Source organism: Pterocles gutturalis, unplaced genomic scaffold (assembly GCF_000699245.1).
Source record: "Pterocles gutturalis isolate BGI_N339 unplaced genomic scaffold, ASM69924v1 scaffold23466, whole genome shotgun sequence".
NCBI classification, from domain to species: domain Eukaryota; kingdom Metazoa; phylum Chordata; class Aves; order Pterocliformes; family Pteroclidae; genus Pterocles; species Pterocles gutturalis.
Genome location: NW_010106097.1, coordinates 1 through 27,618, shown reverse-complemented (window position 1 = coordinate 27,618; position 27,618 = coordinate 1). Strand labels below are relative to the sequence as shown.

The window sequence follows — 27,618 nt, the reverse complement described above, 5'->3', positions numbered from 1 at the left end:
TGTACGGTTGCCCGTGCCATCTGAAGCTCTGACTGCATGGAGGCATCGGCCATAGCAGGGGAAGATGGTGCAGACCCCTTAGCCAGAGCTGCAGCCTTAGCTCGAGTGCCTGCCATTCTGACGGGAGGTTCAGGCAGGATGTCTGTGCTTTTCCTGGTCTGTAGTTCTTCCCTCCTTCTCAGAGGAACCCTGCCTGCTCTCTGTGCTCCTATGGCTGCATTATGGGGCTTCTGGACCTGGCAGAACTTCAGCGTCCCGCTACACGAGCCGCCCCGTCTGCCGCTGTAGTGTGTTGCGGGGTGCTCTCTGCGGGTGGAGAGCTAGCTCTCTGCCCTCCCGGTAAGAATTTAAGGACGGGAAGGGGGGTGTGGTCGCGGTTGCTCCGGTAACTCCCGTGCTATGTCAGTCTCTCCCGAGAGCTGGCAGAGCAAGTGGTGTTACACTGCTGTCTCGGGGTTTTTCTGGCGAAGGAATCTCTCGAAAACCCCCATGTGCCTCGCGATGGGTCAGTCTGTCAGAGCTGGGTCGGCTCGGAAGCAGCTGATCTTGTGACATCTTGCATTTCTAGAGTGACTTGCATGTTTTTAATTACTGTAGTCAAATGAGTTACTCTGTAGCTTTTGATCTACAATAGGAGGGTCCAGTTCTCCTGGTTTGACTTTCTTTGGGAATTGCATTTAGGGCCTGGCTCCTTCAAAAGTATCTCAGGATTTGTAAGGATGTGTATCAAAGCAATTTGATTTGACTCCTTTAATTGTTGCATTCTAGCAAAATAGCAAGTTGACTTTTATATTGATTTGGAAGTAGTTTTGCTTTATGAAAGTTAATGAGAAGTGGTCTGTAATATTTTTACTCTGTTAGACTAATTTTATCAAAAAAATCTTATAAAGTCAGTCATTTTCAGAGGGATTTTTCATGTTATGTTTTTAAGCTATTGTGCAGATGTGGCGCAGGTAGGCTGAAAACCTGTGGGCTGCGATGCAAGGGGCTGGTTCCCGTAAGTGCCTTGCATCCTGCCTGCTCTGGTGCTGCCAACATCGATGAAATTTACTGCAATTTAAGAAACTTTTAGTTTTCTTTTAAGAATACTTATGATCTCCCAGACTAGATAAGCTTTGTGTCCTTGCAAGTGGCGTTAGGAATTTGCATGCCGGGTTTGCTGTTGGCTGTCTCCTTACCTAGGCTCTTGGCCAGTCCTGTTTGCTGGATGTGAGTCCATGTAACTGATCGAACCTGCTTGTATTTTTGCAGTGCTGTTTTCAAATAGTGGCAGCTTCTCTAGAATAGATTGGTTTTCTAAACTGTTTATTAGATGAAACAGTGCTTCTCTGTGCCTGTCTTTATTTCCATTTTGAAATTTATAGTGGCTCTTGGTTTGTTCCAAGTAAAAGAACATAAACTGATCTCCAAGGAGTAATGCTTCAGATACAACACAAGTTTAAAGAAAATAAAATAGGACAAGAATTTAATTAGATCAATGAATTGCAGATTTACAGTCCAAAACTGAGTACTAGAGCTACTGCTGAGGCAGATATTGAATACATTGAAAGGCCGTTTTGGCAGTTCCTTCCAGCTGACTCCTTTCTGAGCTGATGACCATATATTTTTAATACTGTTTATAGCAGAATAAGCAAATGTAAATAGTCTGCCTTCATGAGAAGTGAGGTAAGATCAACTCTTCACTTGTGTAATTCTAGTGGGAAGAGTTATTCTTCTGTATCTCTTAATCTCTCACTTTTTAAGAACCCCATCTACTGTTTAATTCATTTGTTGCTCAGAGTTGTAGCAGTAAGCCATAAGTAAGCACATATAAAAGGTAACCTGGGATTCACAGGAGTATAAAAAGGGAAATAATAACTTGAAACTTATCCAATGGGCAAGAGATGCTATAATAATTGTGTCTGTGTACCTTGTATCTTTTATGTATTATGATAGTCCAGTCCGTAAATCTGAGCTCTGTCCGGAACTGTTTGTCTTTAAAGCTGACTTTTCTGATGAGGATTATTTGTTTATTACGTAATTTCAGAAACTATATGTGGAAATGTCAGATGCAAGAAATGCTCTAGCAGTTCAACAGCTTTCAAGATGGTTGTTTCACGTCTGTATTTACCTTTTACAGATCTTCTGGAGTTTTCAGAAGATGCCTCTGGTGTGCCTGAAGGCAATAAGAAATCCACAAATAAACAAGGCGATAAATCTAAGGAAAACACCAGGAAGATTTTTAGTGGGCCAAAGCGGGTGAGTGATAGTACTGAGACCAACACAAAGTTCTTATTTTAATTAACTCCTCAGTATTGATGTGTCTTCCTATATATGTAACAGGGCTTTGTCCTAGTTTATATCTGAACTTGAGGTAGTTGATTGGCTTTTGAGATTATATCTGTAAAAATAAAACTTTCGAGTGCAAAATTTTTGTATTGATTACTGGGAATTTCACTTTCTATATCAAAGTCTGTGGTTGCACAATGGTAATGCACAAACTTAGATGCATTCCCTTCTAGATGATTGTAAAGCAAAGCACCATTAAATACTGTGTGTTTTTTTTCTTCATCTTTCTTTGCTCTCCCAATAAATATCTCTCATTATAGGGCTCAGCCTTCCCGAAAGCTTCAAGTTTGGCATTTGTATAGTCTTTATAAGGACAAGTGCCTTTATAGCGTTTGGAAAAGTTGAAAAAGTAACCCCCGATCCCACGCCCATATGCCCAGACTGGGTAGTATTCAGTATGAATTTGCCCTTTCATACTGTGAATGGTGCTTATTCATTTTGTTGATGCTAGGTGTGGTTTATCTTACCTGTTATTATAGGTTACTCAGTATTTTGCGGCTTTTAGAAATGTGCATACAGCAAAATTTGTGTTCAGCTATTCAGTGAAAGTTTGCAATGGTGGGATCCATGTAATCTCCGTTAAATGCATTTTTTATGACCTGAGTGTCCAGGATATCCATTTCTAATGCTTGAGGCCTTTTCATGTGCTTCTTGCATAACACATTGCTGTTGTCTGGTGAAGAGAGTGTCTGTCTCACCATTGTTGCAATACAGAACTGGTATAATAAGAGAAAGAGGGAACTGGAGAGGGAAATACACTTGTGTTTCTGCTTTCCCTTTGAATTCCATAGGTTTTGCAAGGCCTGGCAGTTGCATGTTATGAAAGAAACTCTCTCATATGTGTCAGAATGTGTTCAGCAGTCTTAACAACTCTAAAGATTTTTTTTTAAATTGTTTAGTTATTTTCCCTAAAGAATTCTAATAATTAAATCATACTGTAAAATGTCTCACAAAGGTAGCCAATGATGGTTTCACTGGAAGAAATTTTTTAAGGCTTTTTTTGGTTTTCCAGAACCATATCTATTATCTCGCAGCTGTGTTGATATAATCATTTTCCATTTTAAAATGTGGATTTGTGGGTGGAGGAGGGAGGACAAATTTGCTTTATTTCTTAAAACATGCAAGGGAGTATTTTCATTTGGGAGGATACATGACCAATAACTGTCAGTTGTAATGCCATTTTGGAAAGAGGTATCGCTTCACGTTGCGTTGTGACTTTGAACAGAATGGGGAGCTCTTGGCTGCGAACTCTTGTCTCCAGAGTTTGAAGTTAGGCTATCAATAAGTGAGGAGGGTCTTTCCAGAACTGAAATAGTGTTTATTGAAGATGAGAGTTCTTCAGGTTCTGCTGATTAAATAATAATTTTTTTTAAAGTCAGCTTCCTATCAGTGAACATGTTACAATTGACTGAGAAACAAAAGCACATGGATCATAAATATAACTGTACCTTTTATGCATAAAACAGCTGTAGTTGTTCTGGTAAATATGGAAATGTTTTAGTGTTTGTTTATATGATTTGAATAATATTCTATAATAGCATTTTATGTGTTGTTTGATTTTTATACTTTAAATACTTGAAGATTTATATGAAAATGGTTTTAATTAATTTCAAATTTTTATATTGCAAAATTATGTGGAAAAAACCTTACAGAAATAATATACTATATGAGAGAAAATAGTTTCAACTCTAGAAAATTCTCATTTGGGAATAAACTTAATTCAAATGGGAAAGGTGAGACTTAAACAGCCTTTTTGACCCCATAGTGATATAATGGACCTAGAAGTAGAGATGGCTATAATTGCAATTCAGATTTTAAACTTTAGTGTTCCTTAATCATATGGCTGTTATATGGAGTTACTAAAAAAGCTTGTAAAGCTTGTTCTGATGGTAATTAGAGACACTAATTTTCTTCCTGAACTATAGATATAGACTCTTAATCTCAGCTGCATCTTAAGGGAATTTTTATTCTGGGAATGAAAAAAATGAACTAAAAGTATTAACCTGACCGTAACTAAATGATCAGAAAAAAAAAAAAGTCTCTGGAACTTCTTCAGTGTCTCATCACCATTTTTTTTTTCTATAAACTAGTAGACATAGTAGTAATTATTTTCTGCTAGGTGCTGATGTTAGAGGTATGGCACTTTGCATCACACTGAGCTGAGAAGTAAACGGCTCTGTTACTCAGGAAGTAAAGGTGATATTATTAAACTTCAGTAGATCCAGAAAGCTGAAGTATTTTTTCCGGTTCATAGTCAGCAGGACTCTCACCCATATTTGTGCTTTTGACCATTGTACTCTAATGTTAAAGTCCAGTTCTTGAAACTTTGAGCATACGTGTAATAAAAGATTACAGACATTTTAACTTAGGGCATAACAGGGTTTCTAAAAACTGCTTTTAATATAAGGAGTCTCACTGAAATAATTGACTGTTCACACACATAATAATGAGCATAAAAGTTGCAGTAGTGCGTGCATTATGATAGGCGTGTAAAGTCTCAACTAGAATTCTGCTTTTAAGTGAATTAAATCTCTTTATTCTGAACCGGAGTTACAGGGGGAATATTATGTTCTGTAGCAACATAATTACATACTTACAGTGCATAAATATTGTCATTTACTTGACTTGCAAATTAGGGGTGTGAAACATACGTGAGTAACATCTGCACAAGTTTGTTTGCAGCTGTTTACAATTTTAATTCAACTGGTTCAGTAACTCGTGCTCTAGCACGTAAGTTTGGGCACTCTATGGGGCTGTGATATGCCCAGCTGCTGGTCCCTTTGAGCTTGGTTCTCCTTCTACAGGTGAAACTAATTCTCAGTTATCAGGCAAACAACAGGAAGGTACATCAGAACTTTTTTGTTGCTATGGTCCAAATCTACTCAGACAAAAGGCTTGAAAATAAGGACCATAAAAATTCTTTCCTGAGATTTCTTACTCCTGCCCCTCTCAACACAGATTTGGGCTAGGGTCAGCAAATGAGGAGGAGCAGTTTTTGTACGAGTACTCTGGAACAGTTTCTTATGCAAACTGTTTATGTTTCTGAATAGGAACCTGTAAAAGAAACAACCTAGAAATATAAAGAGATTTATCAGTCCTAGAAGTTAGTACCTGTGCCTGGTATTTTGTGCCAGAGCTATACTGTCAGTTCAGTGTGTCTATTGTCCAGTGTTTTATTCAGGAACACCAAATCCTCTGAACTGCGAATTTTCTGGGGTGGCCCTCTGCTCTTAAGCTCAAAATGTGTGATAAAGAGTGACCTGCAACTCTGCTGTTCCTAGTTCTGCCTGTGGCCATAGGAAGCTAGCCTAGACAAGGTGAATACTTACTACCTTTGAATATTCCAACGTAAGAATGTAAATAGACTTGCAAATCATAATTAAAAGGCACGGGAGCCTTTCATCTTGAGGGGCTGGGGAGAGGGGGAAGATGATAATCCTTCTGTTAGTGCTTTTCAGTGTTGCTAAGACATATGGGAAGACACTGTGTTGCATGAAGTGGGACAAAGGAGACAGAACAGAAAAAAGCCCTGACTCTTTTAAGTACCCATAGCCAAAAGCAGTCTCTGTGTTGTGTTTTTTCAAAGCAGCATGAAATTTCCAGGTATTAGGTGAGTGCTATGTCAGGATTTTTTTTTTTTCCTGTGCCTTAGATAAGGTGAACTTTAGAAATGAGTCATTTGGGATTAATTTCTTTGATGTTGATTTTTTTTCCACTGAATGTATTTAATAAAACTTCCATGCTATTATCGACAGAATGCAATTTAGGATCTATAAAAGACGGAAATTTTCTTGAGAGGGTAAAACATGCACTTTTTATGATTGGAAGAAAGTGGTGACTGCATAGATAGTCTACATTGGTAATTCATGGACTATTGACTGTTACTCAAAACCAACCTGAATGCTGGTCCATTGCTTAATGACTTCTGACTTGACTTAATTTGTGTGTTTCCCTTACCTACTTGCTTTTCCAATGAGAATTGAATGTTTATACACAAATTTAAAGTAGCTTAAATATTTTTTCTTATTCTCTTGTCTTGCTATGCCTGGAGACATTTCTCTAAACTCACTTGTTGAGGTCTTAGTTCTAGAAAACCTGTCTGTTTTTTGTGTCTGTACACATGTTCTTCCCATTCACTGTGTACGTTACGGCAGTGTGATTTTTCTCCCCAGCCTTGTTTTGCACACTTTGGGTTGTACAGGAAAATATATGGAAAAAACTTTTTGCCACTAACTTCTTGGTTATCATAGTGTTTTCTCTGGTTGCTTAACTAATACAAGAAATTAGTATAACAAATTATTAAAGCACGTGCTGGTAAGACTTGTCGTTATCTCAACCCTTCTGCCACCACGTTGGAGCGCCAAAATATTGTCTTGGTGTCAGGACCACCACCACCACGTGGTCGCAACACCGCCTCCCCCCTCCCACTCCCCTCCCGGTAAAATGGGGAGGGATAGGAAAAAGTGGAACTTCGTGAGTTGAGATAACGACAGATTTTTAATAATACCACACGAGGAAAACCAAAGAAAGGAGAATATAACAATAAGACAGTATATAGAGTACAATGGAAACACTGATACAATGAAAATCTCACCACCACGAGCTTCACAAAAGAGACCCCTCTCCCGGCTAGCTTCCCCTTATATCCCGGGCATGACGTCAGCATGGTATCGAATATCCGGCTATGCCCAACTCCCAGCTTCTGCGAAGAATTAACCCTATCCCAGCTGGACCCAGGACAGCCCCCCACTCGGGTACTGGGCCATGGAATTTCCTGTGCAAAGCACTTTCCCTGTTTGTAACAGCGGCATTGCTTGAAGTTATTCCACTAGTGTGGAATTAATTTCTCAGGAAAAGCTGAGATCTTCTTGTATTATACATCAAAATTATGCATTAAAAAACAACAACAACAACAAACCCCAAGAAAACCCAACCTACTGTAAGGACTGGTTTTGCTTGAAAAAGGCAAAAAATGCTGATGGAAATATTTGGTGAAGCTGCCTGTGCTGCCTGCTTTTGCTCCACCTGCTCACTCCTGTTCCCTTGCCCCTTCAGTTTCCCAAGGTTTGTATTGAATTAAATTGAGGAACCCTTCTATTTTTAAAAAATAACCCACTAAAAGGAAGCATTTAACATAAATTTCAGTGGGGTTCACTGGAAGACTGTAAACACTTCTATCCACTCAGTTGAGAGAAATAAAGAAGAGAGAGATTAAGTCATCTTAACCTGGTTAAGTCAACATTGCAACTGAGAAATGCTCACTAAACACAGCCGGCGTTAGCAGGATTACATGCATTACTTTGATCAAGTGACATTAGTAGAGTTAGTCATGACAGTGGTGATGAATACATGAATGGAATAATTGCTGAATTCAGACATGGCTTAGCCAACAGACTGCTTCTGAACTCTGTATCCAAGATAAAAACTTGATTCAGTCATTACTCTGTAACTATTTATTGCTTTTCAAGTTTTATGAATAACTGCTGTGTTTTGTGCCCACCGAGGTACAGAAATGTGTGCAAGACTTCAAAGTGTGGTTTTTGGACAGATCAATCGGAGGGACATGTTAAATCACTACTGTGTGAAGAGCACTAATTTCCAGTTATCCGGTGCTGAACTAGCAAAAAAAAAAAGAAAATTCTTCTGTGTGACTTCAGTCTGATCTGTAACTAGTCCATAGTTCATTATTTAATTGTTTCTTTCTTGTCCTGCAGGCAGGGTTTTTTCACATTTGTAGGTTGTTTTCACTGAGTTGCCATATTCCTGTTATGAATTTTAGGTACTGTGAGAAACTATCAGTCCTTGAAAATAAATCTTATGTTGTGTGATCCTGTTGTTCCTGATAGGATTTGCTGTAACACAAGTTTAAGGATGTAACCTGAGATCTTTTATGGGTTGATGTGAGCTTTTTATAGGAAAGATTATTAGATGACATTTGCTATTTTGACTCTGTTGAGGAGTTGAGCTGAATTTTGACAATCAATATATTTTGTTAAATTTCTGGCTTGTATCAGTTTAGCGCTAAGCCAGCAGTCTGTTTCATCAGCAGTCTGACAAACAGTGGTCGTCACATCTGACAACTTGTGAGAGCATGTTGCTGCTTCTGCAGTGCATTCCTTTCATTTACTGGTTGGTGCTTCTGGCAGATGGTCTGCCCAGTCCTGAACTGAAGTGGTTTTTTTGGGGTTTTTGTCCAAAAACTATTTATTGGAATGATGCACGAGAAGTGAGCTGTTTTAAGTGCTAACCACCTATAAACAGTATATGTATTTTAAGCAACATTTGAATTACTGGAATAAAAATGAAGTTTAAAAAAAAGATAAAAGATGATAAATGTAAGAATGAATCTGTTTCTTAAATAGTTGATTTGTGAAAAACCAAAGCCTCATTTTGATATGATTATTTCACTTCATATTTGTAAAACCAGACTCTTTGGCAAGCATATTTATTTGATACTGACTTCCTAGTGCTTACTATTTAGGGATTGATTTTCTTCTATTATTCATGTAAATAGACTGAAACCAATTCTGAAGTTTTAAGTTAGTAAACAGAATACTAGTCAGGACCTACAGGTTTTTAGATTAGTCACCTAATTTGAAGAGTGAAGTAGCCACTGTAATTTTACTGAATTGAGTTGCTGAAAGAGGGTAGATTTAGACTAGACATGAGGAGGAAATTTTTCACTGTGAGGGTGGTGAGTCACTGGAGCAGGTTGCCCCGAGAAGCCGAGGGTGCCCCATCCCTGGAGATGTTCAAGGCCAGGCTGGATTGAGGCTTTGAGCAACCTGGTCTAGTGGGAGGTGTCCCTGCCCATGTCAGGGGGGTTGGAACTCAATGATCTTTAAGGTTCCTTCCAACCCAAACCATTCTGTGATTCTATGATAGCACCTTGAAGCCATCTCAGATAAAGCAGATGCCAAGAATTGATGTGTTAACTTCAGGATAATCATTTGATGCAGATCAAAATTATTTTCTTCCTACTCCTTCATATTAGACTGTGGTGAAGAAGGGTGTGTTCTGGTAGATGTCAAGCTGAGATCCTTTCACCTGGCAAAACTGCTTCCTCATCTGCCCTCCATATGCAACTGTTAGGTACAACTGTGGCAGCAATGTTACTGGAAATGCATTTCTTCTCCTATGCAGCATCGAGAAAGATGTTGTCAGTTGAGACATAGCTTTGTTCTGAGAAAGGTAGGGATGTGAAGTGCAATGTGAAGGTGACAGGCTAAGTCCTCATAGAAGAAGAGGAGCAAATGAAAAAAATAAGCATGGAAATCCTTCTCCCCTTGTGTGTACTTATATGTTTCAGGACGTAGAGAAATCAAGTTGAATGGAATGTGTTTAATGTAACAGTGGAAACTTTGTGGTTTATACTTCCAGCTCCTACTGTTAGTAACTCTTGGGCAAGAAGCAAAGATGGATTAAAACATTTTTGAAACCAGATTCTCCCTTGCATATTCGCATTCCCCCAACCATCAGCTGCATAGTTCCCAGTAATTAACTCAATGTTTTAGTAATCAGGCAGTGCAGGATAACTGTGTAGGATAAATGTTACATTGCACCAGGCCTCAGTCCTGTAGAAAGTTCTGTAACAGGAAAAATGCTCAAAGAGATTAAAATACACCAGTTTGTTTTGCCATTGGGAGCTTAATTTATATGCAGATGAGTATGCAAAATTATCTTCACAGCTCCCGTGTACTGTATGAGCATGGTTGGTTCACTCAGCTCTGTCTGTGACTTTATGTAGGAAGATAATAGTGTGATGCAACAAGAGCACATCTTTAGCGTGAAACTGTTGGTGTTGAGGGCCCAGTGTCCCCACTACGCACATCTAAAAGTTTTTACTTTGAATTAGCTTTATTCTGGGCTGCTGTAGGAAATGCCCAGTAACAGCTGGTGTGAGGTAGGTGCTCTCCAGAGGAGTATCTTCAAGTTTGGTTTAATCAGAAACGAATCAGGTAAGTGTACTCAGCGCTCGGTGATGCAAATCATAATGTTGTAACTGAGGACATATGGGAGATTTATTTGAAAAATGTTTTCCTGATCCAAATGGAAAAGCTTATGTGGGTGTGCATGCACACATGTGCACCCCAACCATATGACCTCTGGAATTTCATTGCTGTTTCAATTTTGTAAGGCTTTCCTGTTAGTGGATTAATACACTTTGAGTAGATTAGGATTAACGGCGGGGAGGGGGGTGAGGGAGGAGGGTTATGGAGGCATGTGTGTGTGTATCTCTGCCTTTACGTAACAACAAAGAGGGCAGGAATTTTGTCTAACAATTTTTACAAGGATGCATTTGTGCCAGTACAGTTACTTTCAGGCAGATGCAGGTTTTTCTCTTCTCTTGATTGATGGGATATGTTTCCCATATTGTGGTGATATGTCTAAACTATTGTACTTTGTCTATTTTAATTAGACTTAGCATAGGTTTCAGGCCAAATTAGTAAAAGTAGCCATATGGCTTCTGCTTCTGAGCTGACCAGTTTTGAGTACGCTCAGTGTAAGCACACACCGTACAGAACACCCTTCGCTATTTCTGTTGAAGAGTGAATCTCGCATTTATCAAACTGTCCTGTTTCTCCAAGCTATATTTTAATGTTTCACTTGGATGTTTGACCCATCATCTTGTTCTGCCCTGTAGGCCTCCTTTTGAGCTTTGAGGAAGAAAAATAATTTTGCAGTTCTTCAGAAGTCTGATGAAAGGAAAGTTCACTGACATTTTTCCCCCTGCTCACTGTGTAGTCTGTTGCTGATACACTTCAGCCTTGTCTGACTAACAACATGTAGTTGTCTGGCTGTGTGCATGCGTAATGTTTTTCGTGTACTGCATTAAAAGGTGTAGCAGCTCACAGTTAAGTGGTCCCTGGCACCCAGAGACCATTTATTGGCACTAATCTGCTATTGTGATCCAAATAACGAAGATTCAGTTCACATTTTGAACACTGAATAATGACTTGGTCCTGGTTTGCTTCTGGTTTATAACTGCTGTTGGAAACTGCTGTCTTATCTGGAGTCCAAATTAACTTTTTTTGTGTTATATATACATGACTCAGCCTGTGCTGAATTGATATTACACTGCAAAACAGGGAGATGGAATTTCTTTTTCTTTGCTCTGAATGGATCTTCATTCCTTTCCCTTTTCAAAAGAAACAGTCCATTATGAATAGTTCCATGCTGCATAACATTGTCTTTTTCCTGTTCAAAGTGAGACATACTCTTAATGATTATGAATTCTGAGAGGTAAGTAATCATATGTTTTGGTTTCTTGGGGTTTTTTTGGAACATACGTGTAGTTTTGAGGAGCATCCGGCCTCCAGTTTTATTGAATGCCCTTCAGATATAAATAACACATTTATCAGAATATCTCTTCAAAATGTTTTTGGGTTTTCTTTTACCATTGTCTTCTACCTTGGAAAGCACTCTTCCCTGCAAATAGCTGCTGTCTTTCTTGTTTTGCTAGTATTTTCAGCATGACTCATGTCCCTGGCTCTTATTTTCTCTATTCTTATCTCTGTGAATGGCAGGCAGTGCTGCATCAGTATGTGCAGAGTGCCAACTCTTGAAAATTTCAGCTTTGAGGCTTTCAGGAATGGGAAGTTAAGCATGACCTATCGTTTATGCCATTTGGAGATGATCTTATAAAACTGACAGCCGTGTGCATTGTGTAAAATCCATGGCATTAGTTCTGGTTTTGCCTCCCAGTTCTCCCCGCAGAACCGCATGCAGAGTCACACTATACAGTATGCTTTATACCGTCACTGGAATATTTGCACTCTTTCAGACATCCGTCTGTGTGTAAACAGCTGTCAGCACTATACATGTGAAAAAAGGAAACTCTTCTGCTATTCACCAGAAGCTCTTACAGCTTATTAATATTGCAGAGGTTGTTTGCCTTAAGAACACAGAATTCAAAGGAGTGGTGTACTTCCACTTGCATCTATTCTAAGTGAATCTTGAGAGGAAGAATTCCTGAAGAAAAATCTGCATTATTTGAATAATTGCAAGGTTATCTTGTCTTCAAGAGAAAGTCAGTTTCTTAAGTTACTGCTGCTTAAATATCAGTGTTGATTCTTCAGGGAAGCCTGTCATCACAAGCCTTTGAGTTGCCTTAAAAAAAACAAACACCAAAAACAAACAAACAAAACCCTTTGCTTTTGTGATCAAGCCCTTCTGAAAAGTCTTTGTTCACTAGCATTCATTTGATCTTTGATACTTTTCCTGGCTTCATTTCTGCCAAACAGTAATCTAAAGTAAGTCTACCTAGTGCGTACTGATTGATCAGTATTGGTGCAGTTTCTTTGTCATTGTTTTGGAAATTCAACTTCTTTTTGTGTTGCAAGGGAAAATGTGAAGGTTGCTTTAAGAGGTGGTTGTAAAGGAGGGATTTATTTGCCGTGTCCGCATCTGTGTGAGTTGTAAGAGAGGCTCCAAAGTCTCTGCATAATGTGTCAGAACTGGTTAGACTGTATTTCTTTGGAAAGCAGTGGTGGATTTTTTGCAGGTGTGTTTGGTGGTTGAGCTGTGTGCAGTCAGTATGAGACAGGACACGGGACCAGACGGTGGGGATGCTAGGGAGCAGTGTTGACTGTCTAATGGAATATTACTGGGAAGGCACGGAATCACAGATTAAATTACTTTGATCTAGAAGTAGAAGATATCACGAGGGATAGTGGCTAAAACTAACCTTCCATAGGTATTTGAGGTTTTAAGTAATTACCATTTTCAGTTACAGTTTGGGTTCTGCTGCAAGAGAGCAGTTAAATGAAGATGTCATCTTTTGTCAGAACAGGCATTTATTGGTGGCATTGCTTAATATCTTACATAAAATGTGGCTTTCTTCTGTATTGCATTGGTAGAGCCTAAGCAAGCCGCAAAGTGCCATGTCGCAAAACACTTGGGGATGCCTGAGCTTTTGCTTTAGTAAGGAATTAAGGAAAATCAGGGAAGAAAAGCCCATTTTTGACTGTTAAATAAAAAGGATTCCATCTTTGACTTGGTAAGCCTCTGAGCCTTGAGTATTTAGAAGGAATTGTCATTATCTGTTTGCACTGTCGAGCTCTTTCCTACGCATCAGCTGCTGCTCTCTACTGAAGAAAACACACCAATGCTGTGTGAACTTTCTGGTTAGGCTGGCACAGCTAGCTGTTTGTATGCTTTGTTCTTATTCCATATCGAAGCACTGAACTTGATCTCTGTCATCTGTGCTTCCTTGCTGTATGCATGTGTGTGCAACAGAGGTGCTAAATTTTGAACAGCCGAGACTGCCGATGCTCCTGTTGCACGGTCAGCAAGAGCCCGTCCCAGCTGCTTCTGCACTAAGACGAGCTTGATCAGCAGTGTGACTGCTCTCCCCACGCCTGACAGGTGCTGTTTGGTTCATCATGGAGCGCAAGGCCTGAAGGAAAACACGCAGGTGGGGCACAGACAGAGGCTTTACGTGTCGGGGCAGCAAGTATGGTGTGCTCTTGAACTTAATAAAAATGGGAATCCTGCAGTAGGAGCAGCAGCAGATCCTGCCTTGGGCTGTTCCCCCAGTATTTCTGCATGGAGCTAAGAGAGTGTCAGAGATCGGGGATCCGGTTGTGAGGGTTGCACCTCCCTGCAGCATCTCCCACCGGGTGCGCTGAGCCCAGCACTGCTGTCGCAGAGACTGGAAAAGCCACTGTGCAGCGTGTAGCTCCCAGACAGGAAAGTCAGGAATGTTTATATATTAGTATCCTTTAAGCAGGGATAGAATACTATTTGAGACTACAACTGAGATTTGTGACTATTAATAAAGAACATCCTGTGTTAATAGGACTGCTGGCAGCTGCAATGAAGTACACTGCTGTCAGAATTGTAGTAGTTAAGCTACCTTGCAAGGTTAAGAAGAATTATGCATCAGCTGAAACTGATACTAAATATATGCTGTACTTTCATGCTGGTCACTTGATAAGAGTGTGTTATTTCCTTGAATTACACAGTATACCAGGGTATGGCACCTGGAAATTTATACTCTCTCTTCCCAGTCTTAAGTATGCAATGAGATAATTTGTGGAACAGTTGTGAGTAATAAAAAAAGTGAGTATCTAGAAAATGTTCAGTGGTTATTTTCCATTACAGACATGTCTATGAAACACTGTTATCTTTGATGATGAAAAATCTTTGTTACAACGTTGTCCTTCCTTTGTTCGTAGCAAATCCTGAGCCACATTCTGGGTGAGAATTTGCTATTCAGAAATGTATAGGAGAAAAGAGAGTTAACCTTTTAACCATTTTGTCAGCAGTTCACTTTTTTCATATAAGGATCTATATGACACCATCTTCCTGTTTGGGGACAGAGATGTCCCCTCGTAACTGGAGCAGCATGAATTTAAACTGTTGCTCAGATTAATTTTTTGCGCTTGTTTGTCAGGAAATTGGACAAGCTAGTGCTTCTTGGGAATGTTAAAAAATGAAATTATCAAAAAACCTTATTTTGGTATTCCTGTGTATGGCCATGGTGGCTGCATTTGGCTGCTGAAGGACTTTGTATATCCATCCCCTGAAAATGTATTGTTAAAAAGAGCTTCCTTGGAAAATAGATGAAACTACTAAGATGATGGCCATTGTATTCTTGTTGCTGAATGGTACGTGAACACTGCTTTAAAAAAATAATTTAAAAATCAAGCTAAGTTAAGTTTCTTATGGCCACATCAAAGCTCACAGTAGGAAGGAAAGAGGCTTTTCTCTTGTCTGGAAACTGAAATGATTTAGTGCTTGACAGGTCTTCTGGGTTCTGAAAATTCATTGCTGAGATTTTCATTCTGCTAATATTCTTTTGAAGTTTTGTTAGTCAGGGCTTTCTCTTGTAAAGAATGGAAGGATGCAGCACAGTAGAGCTTTAACAGCAGCATGGAAACTCTTGACTTAAAAAATTGACTTTCTAGCTTTTGACATTCCAAAACCTTGTTACACTTCATAGAATGCTGTTCAATCCATAGCTGGTAATGCTGGGTTTGCTACACGTAGCCCCTTGGTTGGCTGTACTTGAGCTAGTATCTGTTTTAAATTGTTGATACATTATATTTTGGAAGAAAATTATTTTTAATGCCCAGCTTCTTTTTCTATGTGTAATTTTTTTCAACATTTAAAATGCTATATTAAGTGCACATGACGAGGCATATAGTTTAAACAATATATGGCATGTTGGGAAATCATGACAATTGTAATGGTATATTAGTCTGGAATATTATTATGTGATTATATTGGTAAACTCAGATGCTAGAAATATAATTTCGTTTTTGTTTCCTCAAAGAATTATATTGTATTTCCCAAAAATTCAAGGACAGTAAGTTTTGATGCATTTTTATTTGCCTTGACACGTTTTTGAGCAGGAAGAAAGAAAAAAAAAAAAGGCTTCTTAATTTATTGATATGGATTAAGGCATTTCGTTTGAGTGTTTTCTATTCCTCCAAGCATCAAAGTCTATATCAATTCTGCATTTTGATTCCAAAGTGGTCATATTTTCTACTGACGTGGTGTTTGCTAACATGTTTTTTTTCTCCATAGCTGTCTGGTTTTGTCTATGGGAAGGTTGCAGACCTGTCTTCAAATAATTTTTAAAAGTGGAAAAATGAAAAATTCCTGAAATGCATAGACATCATGTCTTTTGCCATTAGAATGGGTCTGTATGTTTTTAAAACCATCAGATGCTTCAAAGTCTTTCAGGTTTTCTGGTATATATGATATTGAGAGCTTGTGAAGCTGCGAATACAGAAGGGGGAAAATTAAGCTCGTTTTACTTGTTTGGCTACAGTATTACTACAGTAATTTTTGAAGTATGTAGTGACTACTGGTAGATTTGCTTAAAAATAACTTTTATTTCTGTCTCTAGTCTCCAACAAAAGCTGTATATAATGCTAGACACTGGAACCAGCCAGAATCAGAGGCTCTGCCAGCACCACCGGTTTTGAAAACTCCCAGTGTCCCAGTAAGTAGACTAACTCTTTTTTTTCTCAAGTTTACTAAATCTTTTAAGATTCACTTATATTGGAAAAAAAAAAGATCTTGGGATCTGGTAATGTCACAGTAATTCAGAATGAAGACCACTTTGTGAGCCATTGAGTATTTGCTAGGAAATAAATTGTCAGTGGAAATACTCTAGAATGGGATCTTCCATATAATTTCAATGTACAGACACAAAAAAAATACTTCAGTGATGTCATGTTCCCTAATCTAAGTTAAACTTTCTAACAATGGATGCCATTTCATCCTGTGTGATAACCCCTAGAATTAATTTGCTAATACAAGTATAAATCAGCAAGTTGCAGGTCAAAAAGGAAAAACTTAAAATAGCTATTTCATTTATTTTTCCTTCCTAATGGAGTAAAGTATTGTGTGTTGCTGACTTGAGTCTTTAGACACTATGCAAGAAACAAAATTTTCTGTATACAGCCAGAAATGCTAATATGAACATATCAGATATAAAAATGTATCCAAAAAGTAAACAAGAGGTGAAAACAGTTCTTAAAGTAACTTGTTCCACCAAAACTAATGATTTGTTCCGAGGCATAAGGTAATGGTTTTTTAACTATTTTCACACCCTGAGAATTCAGGGTCTTGGGCTTATATATGGGTAAAAGTTGTTACTGATTATGCTGAGATCATTGTACATTGTCAGTAAACTTCATATCATTTGGTGCCTTGCTTTACAGTACTTGCCTGAGAACAGAAAATCAGGAAGTAGACATTTTTGCAATAAGTCTTCAGCTTTTGTTGTTGCTGCCATTTTCAGGTTTTTTGTTTTAGTTTTTTGTTCTTTAATTTGCCCTGTATTGTTCTGATACTAGCTCCTCTTTGATTTATGGTTGGTTTTGGTTGCATCCTCACAGTATTCTGAACAACCTTCACTGTTAAGTGCACTGCCTGGAAAATGCAGAGGGCTCACTGTAAAATAACCATTCCCATTAAGTGTTTGAGGAGAGAGCAGAAATTTCAGTCCGGGGTTTCTCCTAAACCCTCTTCTCAAATAATGTACATTTGAACTGAAGCTTATGTTTCTTACTGAATGTTAGTACTCTGATAGCTAACTTAAAGGTAGGTTTTGTCTGAGTCTTCTCAGACAGACCTTGAATATATCTTCTTCAGGCTAGGAAAATGTCTGGATCATTCATATTCAGACAAGCCATTGTGTCTTCTCTTAAACTTCCACTTTGTAACTGGAACCATCAAAATATTAATTTAGGAATACGGCAGAGGTTTGGCTGAACAAACCAGTTAGGGGAACTTTTTTGTATCTGCTCCTCTTGTTCTGATGCACATCTGAAGTTACTTCAGTCACTTTTTTTAACCTTGATTTGTGTGTGTGTGTGATTAAGAGTTATAAGGTAAATGAGCCTTGATCCAAATGTTTAGGAGTAATCTCTGCACAGATGATCCTGCCTCTTTAATTTCAGTAGAAATATGTTACCTGAAGATCTGGATAAATTTGTCTTAGATTTATGATGAGAAACCCATTGCATGCAAACTGCTTATGCCAGGTACTCTTTCTTATGGCCTCTCCAAGCTCCCTTGGAGTTTCCTTTGAAGGAGAAGCCATTAACCAAGATTTGGATGTGATGCTTCAGTGGATCTCCTGTATTCACAGACTGATAAGATCAGAATCCTCCCCTATGTGCTCTAAACCAGCTTTTCAGGGTGGTTTATTAGCATTTTGGTGCTGGAGCCCAACTGAGCAAATACTGAAGTGCTGCACAGTGATAGAGGCAGCATGTAATGAATATAGCAGGTTGTTTTGGCTTATATTTTTGTTTTGACTGTCAATGTACAATGCACAAGGAAGCTTTCTCTCAAAATATCCCATGGAGTGAGTAACAGTTAATGCATCTTCTATACCTGTGTATTCCTTTTTTTTTTCAGTCACACTTTTAAAAAATTCTTATTTTTCTATATTTTTCCTGTGTAAGGAAATTAGTGTACATGATGTTACTTAGAGATTGAGTGTGAGTGAATGACCACTGGCATTGGCACTTAGACAATGTAGAATTTGGCATTTGGAGGTCTTTTTCCTCTATGCCTTGTTTTCTGTCATTTGTCTTCACATCTGAATTTGTGCCAAAATAGTAATCTGAAGATCAGATGACACTTAAGTTTATAGTAGCCTCAAACTAATAGAGAGAAATAGATTGAGGAGAAACCTGTAATACTTACCTGCCTGAGATAGTTGGAAACTTATCAGTAGTTATTGTAGACGTAACATCAAGTTCTTTACTACCTGTTTCAAGTCCAGAATAGGTTTTGCTGTATTTCGTGCTATAATACGTCGTTCCTAAAATATTAACACAAATACAAATAAGGGCAGTGTATGGAGAATACCATGAGTTTCCAAGAAGCATACTCTACCTATTTGAGGCATGCACCGTGCCTCTCTTATTTCTGTGTGTGGCAATTTTTTATGGTGCTATAAAATGTATATTGGTAGTCTCCTACCTACAGGCAAAATACAGTTTGGAGTATCAGGTTGGAGAGGGTAGCTTTCTAATAGCTACACCCTGAGTATGGTAGTGCAGTAGCCTCCAGTAGTTAGAGATGAGAACAATAGGCACAGGGTTTTTCAGTTCAGGCTTTGCTGAGACAGTGATTGCTCAGTGCTGTGCTTGTATCCAGACCAGTGTACATAGTGATGGTTCAGTATAGCAGGAAGCCCCAGTGTAAGGGGGTAATATACTTGGAAGTATCAACAAGTAGTTGTTTTTAAAGACTGAACCGCATTGGTTTACTTACCTAAAGCTTAAAGAACCAGTGTAAAGGACTTTTTTTTTTTCTCTTCCTTTTTTAGTTTCACTCCACTGGAGCTTTTCTGACAACTTAGAACTGGTTTTTGTATTTAAAATGCATACCATTTCTGACTTTTTTTTTTTTAAGAGTAGGTACATTATCACACAGCTTAGGTCCATCTTGGTAGTGTAAGGCAAGGACTAAATAGTCCCAAAATGTGAGTTTGACAATTGCACACCTGTACTGTTTCCTGATGTATTTAGTGTATGTTTACATTCTCAAAACATCTGCCCATTTTAGCACTTTCTTATTAATAGGTAAGGCTATCTTCAAAGGAGGCAATTCATAAAGATGATGGAGTTTTTAAGGCTCCTGCACCACCTCCCAAAGTGATAAAAACTGTGACAATACCTACTCAGCCCTATCAAGAGATAGTAACTGCATTGAAGTGTAGGAAAGAAGACAAAGAAGTAAGTATTCTTAACAAATTTTTAAGATAAAGAATTATTGGTAATCCTAAGTACTGAAGGAACAGTGTCAAAATGAAATTTGTCTCTCCTATTAAAGATAATATTTTTGTCTAAGTAGTTGAATGGCCTAACTTCTTAATGTTTCCTTGCACTCAAAACTCAATAGATTTTAAACTGTACTTGTTAAATAACGTTATAATCAATCCCAAGAGCAACTTACCTAGGTCAAAATATTTGTCTTTTCCAGTTATACACTGTTGTTCAGCATGTAAAGCACTTCAATGATGTAGTGGAATTTGGTGAAAATCAAGAGTTCACAGATGATATTGAGTATTTGCTAAGTGGATTGAAGAGCAATCAGCCCCTAAACACGCGTTGCCTTAGGTAAGATATCTTAATATAAACCACTGAACTTATATTTTAAAGAGATAGTGAATTACATATTTATCAGTGAAGTGACCGTGCTTTAAAATGTTGTTTGGGTGGTTACCTGGCAATTCTATTCTAAAGAATAAAATTTGAAAATAATCATCAAGATGATACATTGTGAATAATCAAAAGTAGTATTGACAAGGAAGATGAAATAGAAAATTGTACAGTAAGAGACGTCTTCAACACACTTGTTTTCCTTGCTATAAATTAAAAAAATATTTTCTGATAACTTTTCTTTGTTGGGTGCAATCTTATGTGTGATGTCTGTTCTGTATTTTAAAGCAAAATTAAATTTAAAAAAATCCATAAGCCTGGAATGTTTGCTGGGTATAATCTAGAACTAGTGTAATATTGAGGTACTGTTTAAATCTAACAGCCTCCTGCAAAATAGCATCCACTGGAAGTATTGTGGCCCCAGAATTAATTGGAAGCTTCCCTAAGTTGTCTTGAACCTACTCATTGTACTCTTAATATTCAAGTTACACGTTATTGCTAAGTTAGTATAGAAAATGTTAGTCTTGCTTTGAAAAAGTTTATGACTTAAACTTTATGTCCATTCCCTGGACATAAAAGTAATTAGAATGATGTTCTGTAACCATGTAATAATTTTTTAATACACTTGTAAATTTTCATCTCTGTTTAGCAAAACTAAAATGGTAGAGAAGGAAAAACTTGAATCCACAGAGACAGGTGGTGAGGACACTTTACTTGAGATTTGACTGTGATTAAGAAAAAGCTTTATATGCTTTTAAGAGAGCTATTTAAAAATTTTATTCTTCGTGTTCCTCAAAAACAAGCAGTGAATCGTTGCTGGAGTATGAACACAAGAAATCTGTTATCCAGTTTGTATGTACATTATGACAAGAATAAATAATACCATAATGACAGCTCAGGAGTGTTTTTCATATTCACTGCACTTAATTTGCTCATATGGCAAGCTTCCTAAGATCTTAAATTGACTTTTTTACTTTCCAGATTTATACTGTGGAATGTAACTCGTATAAACACTATAACAATTTTTTCTTTCAGTTAACAAATTAAAAGAAAAGTATTTTTTCCAAAGGAAATCAATGTGTAAGGATAGGAATAGAAGTTAAAGAATCAGAAACTGGTAGGTAAGCTCTAACTGGTGCTGTTGTGACTGGAGACAGAAAGACCACTTGTTCTTTAAACACCATACTGTATGAATCTTTTATAATAAGATTCCTCAATAATCATGGAAGACTTGGTTGCAGAATGACTCCTGCATTACTCCAAATTTAAAAGCAATGTATTTTTAATGGTTTATACATTGCACTGTGCCAAAAATGGCAGACGTCTTGCTAATAAGACTAGGGGAAGACTTCCATTTTTTAAATTGAACTGTAATACTGATCACTAATTAGACTAATATATTTGTCAGATTTTTTCTGAAATCTGTACTGTTTCCAGCAACCATAAATGCAGCAATAAATATTAAAAATATTTGGTTTTTTGTAAAAGTATTGTCAGGCATAAGTGAGACTAATCAGTCAATTAGATACATAACAGATAGCGATGGAAGCTCACATTTGTAATTTCTGATAATGCCTTGATCCCTAATAAGCTCTCCTGTGCCTCTAAATCAGAGCTTCATGCTTAATCCATTAGCACTTCACTTTCAGTTTAACTATATGAAATTATTATTTATTTTGTTTGAAAGAAACGAGTTCAGGGTACCCTTTCAAATTCTGTTTTTAGACAACCTTGAAATAAAGCAGACCTAGTCTGGTGTTGGTAAGCAACTGTTGAATAAAATGCTGCTCTCTTCAACGATTGCAAACTTGCCTATACAAGTTTTAGAAGAAACATCCCAACAAGTTTTGTCAGCGTCTGAGGTATATGATCAGTCACATGTTATAGAATTATCTGCCATTTTTGTAAATGTGTTCAATTTAGTTGTTCTAATCCAGAATTAATTTTCTCTAGTGTAATCAGCTTGGCGACCAAGTGCGCCATGCCCAGCTTCCGAATGCATCTGAGAGCACATGGGATGGTAGCCATGGTTTTCAAAACACTGGATGATTCCCAACACCATCAGGTATTGATACATTGTGTATTTCATTAAGCTTTGATGATACCTGTCTACTTTGCATGAATTTGTGTAGTGTAATTCAAGGCCAGGCATCCAGCATAGTGCATCTTGGATTGGTCGCTCTATTTCAGAAGTCTGTAGCAGAATGAAAAATAAGAGCACCTGCATTGCAATGACAAATTCCCCTTCCACTGTTTATGTGCATCATGTTTGGAAAATATTTTTAAAAATCATTTAAGCTTTTTAAAAATACTGACTGTGCTTTGGATTGCTATTTTATATCTTCTCTTAAGCTTTTTAAATAGTTTTATTGTTGTATTTAAAACTTCCTTCAAATAAAACATATCTGAAAGGAGTCCTTTCTCCTTATTACTCTAAGTGCTCATCTCCAGACTTGCTTGTATGTCAATTATCACCTTTTCTGTAGCTGTTGTGGGGTATTTTTTATGTCCTTTGCTTCTGTCCATGAGCAGTGCTCTAATTGCAGTTGTAGGATGCTTTGAGTATGTGTAGTGTTCTATGACAAATCTAGGAAAGGTAAATTTTTGCTTCTTATGGTAACATGACCCGAGAGTTAAAAACTGAAGCAGTTCAGCTTTTCCCCCTTATCAATTTAGAAGTTCAAGTCAGCTGTAATAGATAACACTTCTTGGGAGTGATACTATTTTTCCAGCAGTTGGAAACTATACCTCTGTGGGGTATCCCCTGAGGTATTGTTACAAAAACTGAACATAGGAAATGTTACTTGAAGTGGATAGTAGATGTGTATATCCAGTCAGGTTTATTATTTTTATTTAATAGCTGTAGAAGAATGACATACAATGCAGAAGGAAACTTGGCACCCAGAGAAATTGATTTTAAGAGATTGTATTTGACATCTTACTGTGGATGGGGAAAAATAGGTAGAGCTTTAAGTAAGTATTTAGGAATAATAGCTCATTTTTCATCTCCCTCTTCCATCTCCCTCAAAAATTAGCAATGGCTAACTGTAAAACGTAGCAACCAGGTTCAATGCATTCACTATTTTGTGGTCTGTCAAAATAGTTCCAAGTGATACTAGAAATAAATGAAGTACAGTCATGCTGTTTAGGACAGTTGCCGCCACTGAGTTGCAGGAGATCTGCGGAGAACAGCTACAGTTCCTTGGAAAGTGTACAAGCTTGCTCAGTGTATTTTTGGCTGTCTTCTAACAGCTACCATCATTCCTTCATTTTCAAAAGCACTAGCACATACAGTTCAAAAGGAAATTGCATGCTGTTATTAGTCTGCAGTAACAAAAAGCATTGATTATGTTCACTATTTTCAGCATATTTGATGAAATGCAACCTTTTGTCAGAAAAAAGGTAGTTAATGCTTTAATATAGTTACAGTGCATTCTTGGTACAGGTTATACAGTATTATAAAATTACTGATTTATCAAAATACTATTAATAAATGCTAAAATATATGCTCTAACTACTGGCAGTATATGCCTCAGCAAATGACCTTTTCTGTATAAACTTACTGTCTTTATATATGACCTTTTCATTCACTCATTATTTCACTAAAATTTAACTTGTTCAAAATGAATAGAAGTTTCTCCACTAAATCTCAATGCAGAGTAACTCAAGAATAATAAACCATGCTAGGCTTTGCGCACATGGCTCAAATCCATTTAAGATGAATAAGTATTGGGGAAAAAATACAATTATTTTGTTAGTGTTTTCTTTAAAGTATTTTAGAGATAGGAAAACTGCCACAATGACATTTCAAATGGAAACAAATATAAGCATATACTGCTTTCATTGTACTGATACAATGGAATAGACTGAGAAAAAGTACAAGACTTTTGCATTTCCATAAGAATATGAAATAGCAGTTTCAGAGGTGTTTTTTTAAACAGCTAGGAAAACAAAATAACCAGTTATCTTACTGAGCTATGCCCCAAAATATTTACACGGAAATTACTTGTTCCACTTAATTTTTCTTGTAGATTTGTCTTTAGTCTACAGTTTCAGTTTTTAATTGACTTTGTCTCTTCAGCTGTGCTCTAAAGGTTTTGGAGTATTATTAATTTTTAAAATAAAAACTGTATTTTCACTGTAGCTCTCAGTAGTTAAGCACAGAAGTGTGGTTTTGTAATGTCTTCAGCAAGTGAATAATTAAAAAAAAGGTGCATTAAATGTAGTGCTGAACCTTAGGAAACAACCATCTGTTCCCACAAGCTGGAGTATAAATAGAACAAACAAGGGAAGGCAAGGATGAGCGTGGGTGTAAATCGTCTGCCATTCAGCTAGGATGTTTTCCTGAGTTCTGTAGAAGTTCCGTAAGGACTGCAACTCCATAGTTGGATATGCCATAAAATTTCTGTCTAGAGCAAATTCTATTTATTTTACTTTTTCTCCTTTCCACATTTGTTTGGAAGCAAAATGTGTTTTAAACATCTTGAGGAACCGAACAGTAAAAAAAAGCCCACCTAAAAAGCCAGCTTCACTACTGCAATCCAGAAGGGTGGGGTTTTGAAGGTTTGATGGGGTTCTTTGATTGTTTTGTTTTTTTTAGGATATTGGTCAAAACTGAGTTGCACTAGCAATTTTTGCCTTATTCTCAACTTGGAATTCTGTGTATGGTAGGGCATGAGATGGCTTTCAGACAACATGGATAACTGGTTTTAATACTTAACAGAAGATCAGAGCAAAATATAGAGTTCTTCTATTCAAGATTAAACCAGCTTGCCTATAGAGACTAAGAAAAAGGAATTTTAGAAAACCCATGTCACTGGCATGTAACTGAAGCTGGTTTGTCCCATGCTATAAGCACTGTTCCCATTTGAGGTCATTATTTCTGCAACATAACTGTGTTCCTGTTGCACGTCAGCATTTGGAGGCATATTGGCCTGATTGTGTATAAGCTGTTGCAGGATTCTAGTTCTTGCTACATGTACCTACTCCACTCCTTTTTGCTTTTCTGGCAGTCGTCCTGCAGCCTGAAACCTTCTGTATGTCTTAGTCCCCTGCTTGGGTGTCTCTGATCACATTTAAGTATCTTAAAACCTGGGTGCAAGATCTGAAGGGGAGTGTTGGAAGGCTTTATGTGGAGGGAGAACCATTACTCTCTGCAGAATAGGAAGTGGTTGGATTGCAAAGCAGGAGCCTGTGGCAGGCAAGGGTTTGGTACAGAGGCTTACAAAATGAGTGCAGTTGCCTGTATCAGACTTTGAGGTATCTGTAAAGCGTTTCTGAGTAGTGATCTAAGAACAGTCTCTGACTTTGAAATGCCTAAATATTGGCAGCCCAGATTATAAATTCAGCAGTTTTCCTCTATTAAATGCTGCTTAGTCTCTAGTCGATAGAAACTCCTTTGGAGGCTTAAACATTTTTGTTTTCTCCCAGGAAGCTCACCTAGATAATGCTGGTCACTAGAAAATAGTTCTTCACAGCTGTTGCGTTATTAGGTCCCCCACTGGCTGAACAACAGCTAGCAGAGTTCAGTTTGGTTTCTCTGGAGTGCATGTGCTCCTATGTCCTGTTTTAATAGCTGCCATTCTGAAGGAACTGAGTCTTCTTCCAGGAACCTGAAATTTCTTACAGTTTAAACCAGTTGCAAGTAAACCCAGAGTAGATAATTTCTATAATTAAAATGATAAAATTGCAAGGTTTATTGGAGAAAGTTAATAGAAATTACGGGAAAAGAATGTATACCCTGTGTGTGTAGACAAGCTGCATAGATTGACTTCTGCCTTACATCTGACAAGGCTGGAGTAGTGATATTCACAGCTAAGATTTTATTTTGAACCAACCCTGCATCTCAAGGTTGTATTTGTGAAAGGAGATGTAGATTTGGAAACTCTTACTTTCTTCCTTCAGTATTCCAAATGCATCTTTGGTAGTTAGTCAGATTAAAGTCTTTATTCACCTGAGGGTTTCCTTGACTCAGACAGGAAGGGATTTAACGTAGCTTTTGATAGACTGTCAGCTGCCTAATCCTGTTTTGGAGATGCTGATACTGCTTCCTATGACCAGGTATGATGATTACTTCTAAAATAAACAGAAGCAGCTAATGATTGCTTTGGTGGTTGGCTGAACTCTAAACAAGATTTAATCTGCTATGACACGGAAATTCCTGTTGAACTGTACAACATTCATATCTCAATTAGTTTGTCTCCATTTTTAGTATGCTTTATACTGAAAAAAAATTTGAATAGATGCATGCAGCATGTTGACTCTTGGGAGCTGAACTCAGTAAGTTCACACATACCCCACATCACCCCCTCGGCTCTTTTTTCCTCCAGATACCGTGAAAGGTTTCTGAAAGTATTGTTCCCAGCACAACTGAATTCTTCATGAACATTTCTCCTCTTTACTTGGAGCTCACCTGGATAGATGGGTCTGTTGGTGCAAGTGCTCTGCTTACCTGCACTACGGACAGATGACTTTGATCTCTTCACTGTCATTTGCCCCTTCCTGACAGTCGCCTTCTGCCTTTGGTTTTCTGTATCCTCATGAAGATGAAATTAAATTCCTTCTTAAAGAAGGATTAGGTATTCTTTAGCCGTTAAGAGGTCCCTACACACCAATTCTGTGTAAGATAGAGATGGTCAGAATAGTAAAATTTACATGTTAAGGACTGATGGGGATGGGGCAAGGGGGAAGCTGGTTTATACTCTGTCTGCTTCCAAAAAGCAGAATTCCCCTGGAAATCGAATGTGTCTATGCTGGAAAGGTTTGGGTAAACTATCGACTGACAGACCTGCTTGGCAGAATCAAAATGTATGTCACCAGGATGTCTTTTTTTTTTTTTTTTTTCTGTTCATATGCAAACACTATTCCCCATAATCTCTGTATTTTCCGGTGCTGTCACTAGCTTATCCCATCAAACCAGAAAGTTCGCCTGCCTTGCCATGTGCCCTGTGCTTTTTCACTTTGTTCCCCTGCCGTCTGTCTCTAATATTGTGTTACTGGAGTTACCATTTCTTATTCTGTCTGCAGCACAGAGTCCCTTTAAAGTAGAAAACCCTACTTTCTACTAGGGTTTTGTAAATGTATTAAGTGATTTATGCCTCAGTCGTATTGGTTAGGAGAATGCATTAGTAGCTTGCTAGAAGGAATCTATGTGCAACAGTGAGACTCATGTAAGTGCCAGTGCAGATTGGGACTTGTCTTTTGTAAATCTTCAACTTGTTTATTAAAAATTGCAAAAGGTCTGCCTAACATGTTTACAAAAACTAACTTGTTTTTTTTCTTTCCTCTTCCAACCCAAGAATTTGTCCCTTTGTACAGCAGCTCTGATGTACATCCTCAGTAGAGATCGTTTGAACATGGATTTAGATAGAGCTAGTCTAGATCTGATGATACGGCTTTTGGAATTGGAACAAGATGCTTCCTCTGCCAAGCTGCTGAATGAAAAAGACATGAACAAAATTAAGGAAAAAATTCGGAGACTGTGTGAAACTGTTCACAACAAACATCTTGATCTAGAAAACATCACGGTGGGTATCATGCTTTTATTTAAAAGCCTTGCCAGTAGTGGAATGCTTAATAAAATGCAACTTGTAAGCATCATTTCTAGTCTCGTATCTCTCAGCTAAGGGGTCATAACATCTTGTTTACCTTTTTT

General features: G+C 37.8%; 1 protein-coding gene across 1 annotated transcript; it reads left to right on the top strand.

The window, feature by feature from the left end:
• Positions 1-221: 221 nt before the first annotated feature.
• LOC104472112 (wings apart-like protein homolog) lies at positions 222-27,553 on the top strand (the record flags this gene model as incomplete). The annotated part of the gene is made up of 7 exons (XM_010087663.1): positions 222-339; positions 2,120-2,238; positions 16,187-16,282; positions 19,386-19,538; positions 19,786-19,922; positions 21,918-22,029; positions 27,263-27,553. Coding segments are annotated over exons 1-7 (1,026 nt in total), but the record flags the coding sequence as incomplete, so codon positions are not given.
• Between the last annotated feature and the right edge of the window lie 65 nt (positions 27,554-27,618).